Source organism: Aplysia californica, unplaced genomic scaffold, assembly GCF_000002075.1.
Source record: "Aplysia californica isolate F4 #8 unplaced genomic scaffold, AplCal3.0 scaffold00024, whole genome shotgun sequence".
Taxonomy (NCBI): domain Eukaryota; kingdom Metazoa; phylum Mollusca; class Gastropoda; order Aplysiida; family Aplysiidae; genus Aplysia; species Aplysia californica.
In genome coordinates, this window is record NW_004797294.1 from 1,548,972 (window position 1) to 1,552,713 (window position 3,742).

Sequence of the window (3,742 nt, forward strand, 5' to 3'; positions counted from 1 at the left end):
TCATCATCATCATCATAATCATCATCATCATCATCATCATCATCATCATCATCATCATCAACAACAACAACGACAAATACAACAACATCGTCTGTATCCCTTACCTATCACTGCTCAAATCTAAATCCATATTCCTTCTTTTTCTCCTAACTCTGCTCCTCCTCTCCTCCTCCTCCTTCTCCACAACCACCCCCTCCTTCGCGCCCTCCTACTTAGCCTCCTCTCACTCTCCTCTATATTTTCCGCATGAAAGTTGGTCGTTACATGTACAATAAAACGTTTTGTGGATTCGATTCCAGCTCTACATGAATAGAAGGATTCAAATCGGCATATTCCGTTTAAAAAAGGGGGTGAGGGAGGTGAGGAAGTATACAGGAAATAACTGACAAGCAAAGAGCAAAGTTGAGAGAGTCTTCCAAAAAAGGAAATGCATTAAATGGACACACATATACAAAGAGAGAAGAACAAACAAGAACAAATATACAAGAACCCGCCCCACAAAAAAACAAAAACAACAATAAACAAACTACAACAACCGAAACAAAACAAAGTAGGCAACTCACAACGATAAACCTGTCGTTCTCTGTCATAAGCATCGGTATCTCCGATTTCTTCGGCCAGCGGAAAAGAGGGAAGTCTGGACTGACAACTGGTATGGCCATGTCTGAGTGAGCATCCACATGTACCTGAGAGAGGAGGGGGGAAAAACTCAACAAACTATCATAATACACCAGCAGGTCAAAATATTTCATGTTTAACGGAGAAAAAGGCGAGGGCAGTCAGCTGGGTTAAAGAGCGAAAACAATTTCTTCCTCGCTGAAATAGATTATGAAGTCATACGAAAACAGGAAAAGAAAAGGCAAGAGCCAAAAAAAAAACCCCCAACAAAAAACAAGCAAACAACAACAACAACAAAACACAAAACACAACAACATCATGAAACAAAAAAACAAAAACAAGTCAACAATAATGCCACCAGCAGCAGTAACAATACGAATATTAACTCAAAGGATTGGTAGTAATATCTGTGTTTTGGTGGGGAATAAAGAGACTTCGAGGACTGGCGTCTGTGGTGTAACATTTTGTCGCTTCTTCCTGCAGCCTTCCTACATGCGTTCCGATTCCGAAATTGAGAAGTTATTTCATAGAACAGTTTTATTTTTCTGCAAAGACGTGTCGAATTAAGCTCTTGTTTGCCCAGACAAGTAGGACAGAAGCAGCCCACCTCTTAAATTACCTGGATTGTGTCTAGATGGTAGCGTAACACATTTACAGCTAAGAGTAATAAAGATCTGCATAACTTAACATCTCCAACAAAATATTAGTGGATGCCCAGCAACAGGGCCCCATAACACTCGATATCTTATGTAAATGATATTATATAAAGCGAAATAACCCTGATTGGTTGCATGGCAGTCGTCAAACATAGCAGGGCATGCAGCATTAATTAGTTCAACATCATCAAGGTGAAGGGAAATATTTCAAGGAATTGCAAAAGCAATAATTAATTGAAGGGCATTTGAATCCGAGTCAGGGGCTTCCGTGGAAGATCAAACTAAATCTATTTAACCCATTATGCCAGTACAGATGGTGTGCTTTAAAAAAAAAGATGTAGGAGATACACCTAGATTTAAGTCGAATAATGTACTGTTTATATGTTGCCAATTGTATTTGTTAAGCACCCAGAGCCTTGGTTATTTAATCCGGGTTGAGTTCTGTATAGGTGTCATTTATGTTATAATTACTATAATATGAGAAAATAAAGGAAAAAGTAAAGTCATGACCAAGTTTTGTTTTGTAAAAGGAAAAAAACCCGACAAGAGTTAGCCAAAGAGGTTTTACAAGTTTGCCATTATTATTTTGTTTTCACCTCAGTAAGGAAAATATATTGCAATGGAGCAATAATACCTGTGTAGCATTTTGGAGACATCGATATTGCTCATGCAGGCTCAGGTGTTAAGCAAAGAAGAAAACAGGGACATCCAGTAGAAACAATGCCGATATCAAGGTATGCGCCAAAGCAACACCAAATACAAACACACAACCAAGCTATGAAACCAACCAACGAATCAAGCAACCAATCAACCAACAGAAAAACAATCCAATCAACCAACCCACTGATCAACCAGCCAACCAAAAAAAAAAAAAAAAGAACCTGACAAAAACAAAATTCCGAACGACAAGATCCGGGGACAACTGTTTTACCAATGTATTCCCCTTTGGACTAGGAAGCCGGCCCGACTCAGCAGCGTGGAACCAGTATGGGATTACCTGTGAGTGGTGAAAGGACAAACAGTCTACTTGATAACAGTCAGATCAAATCATGATATCTTATTCTGAACTTTTTTGTGAAGTCGTGTTGGTTTAATGTTCCTTTGAACACTGTAAGTGTAGTTAATTTGCAGAACCTCTGAATTTAACGGCAATCTCCAATGGAAACAGAACCAAAGGAGTGGAGAACCTTAAAAATCACTCCCAGAGCAACCAAGGTTCGGAAGCCGCGTTGGGGATTCGAGCCATGGCCATCCGCTCCAAAGTCTAGCATGACACTAACTGAGAAAACTGTGCGCCAGTTCTGAGCATGAAAAGCTATTTAATGGAAATAAAAAAGAGAGAAACAAAGAAAAGTAGCGGCAACATCATACAAGTGAAATCGTACAGGTGGGGCTATAACCTTTGACGTGAAGTACTATATTTTAAAATGAAAATCACGGTTTCTGATGCGTAGGCATACGTGTGGTATTTACTTCTGAATCTTTTTTAAAATATAAAAATGCATTGCCCCGAGCAAAAACACCACAGGAAGAAGATGTTATAAAAACAGCTAGATCTATTGCCGTTTACACGAAAGCTAAATCTAATACCCTGTACTATTTTAATATTTTATTAGAGTACTTGAATGCGAGTTCTTCTTTCTTTCAAAACCAAAGATCAAACACCCGTGCAAATTGTATCAGATCAGGTTCTCCCAGTACATTTTTTCTCGGTCTACCCTTGCTATTTGCCTTAATGTTTTTGGCAGAGACGCAAGGTGTTTAAACACCTTATGATATGCAGAGCATACCAAAAAAAAAAGAAGAAGAAAAGACGAAGCCCAATAAAACATGCAAGGTAAATGAACAGAACCATAACTGAAACAAAAACAGAAAAGAACTTTTTTCAAAATCAGAAACAGACAGCTGCAGGAATAAATTTTAAAAAAGAAAATCGATCAGTCAAACTGAATGGACAAGACACACATACAAAAAAATGAATGATAAAATACTAAAGTTAGACTAGCTGCAAAAAAGTTCTGTCCTTACCTCATGGTGTTCTTCCACGATGTACACTGGTAGCGTCAATTTTTCAGGTGGTCGTTTGTGGTTCGATTCACCAGAATTCGTTACCTCTAGAAGGGGAAGCAACCGGGTATTCCCCGAACCTGGTAGAGTCGTATCCCTTGTTAAAATGGAAGCGGTCTTCTTGTTCATAACGGAAACCATCCATAAAATGACAACTGCAAAAGTGCTCAAAAGGAATACGAGCACCAACTGCCTGTTCCTTTTTAATACCACTACCATGTTGAACAAAGCAATTTATGTAGGAAGTAGGAACGGCAATTTTACTAACGGTTTTGTTTTTACCTCGCAAATGTGTCTCTCGGCAGGAGCTTCGGGCTGAACTGAGAAATCATAGAGTTGTGCGAACAACATCAGTACTGTAAATTAACTTCCCAACTCCCCTCCCTTTTTTACCCCCCCCC

General features: G+C 39.0%; 1 protein-coding gene across 1 annotated transcript in view; it reads right to left on the reverse strand.

Moving 5' to 3' along the window:
* The window catches only part of LOC118478692, a 6,886-nt gene that overhangs the window by 2,919 nt on the left and 225 nt on the right, over nucleotides 1–3,742 (reverse strand). Inside the window, exons 2-4 of the mRNA XM_035972784.1 lie at nucleotides 3,303–3,388; nucleotides 2,131–2,271; nucleotides 564–686 (exon numbers count right to left, since the gene is read on the reverse strand). Of these exons, the coding sequence (XP_035828677.1) occupies nucleotides 564–686; nucleotides 2,131–2,271; nucleotides 3,303–3,388 (350 nt within the window). The remainder of the gene's footprint in view (nucleotides 1–563; nucleotides 687–2,130; nucleotides 2,272–3,302; nucleotides 3,389–3,742) is intronic.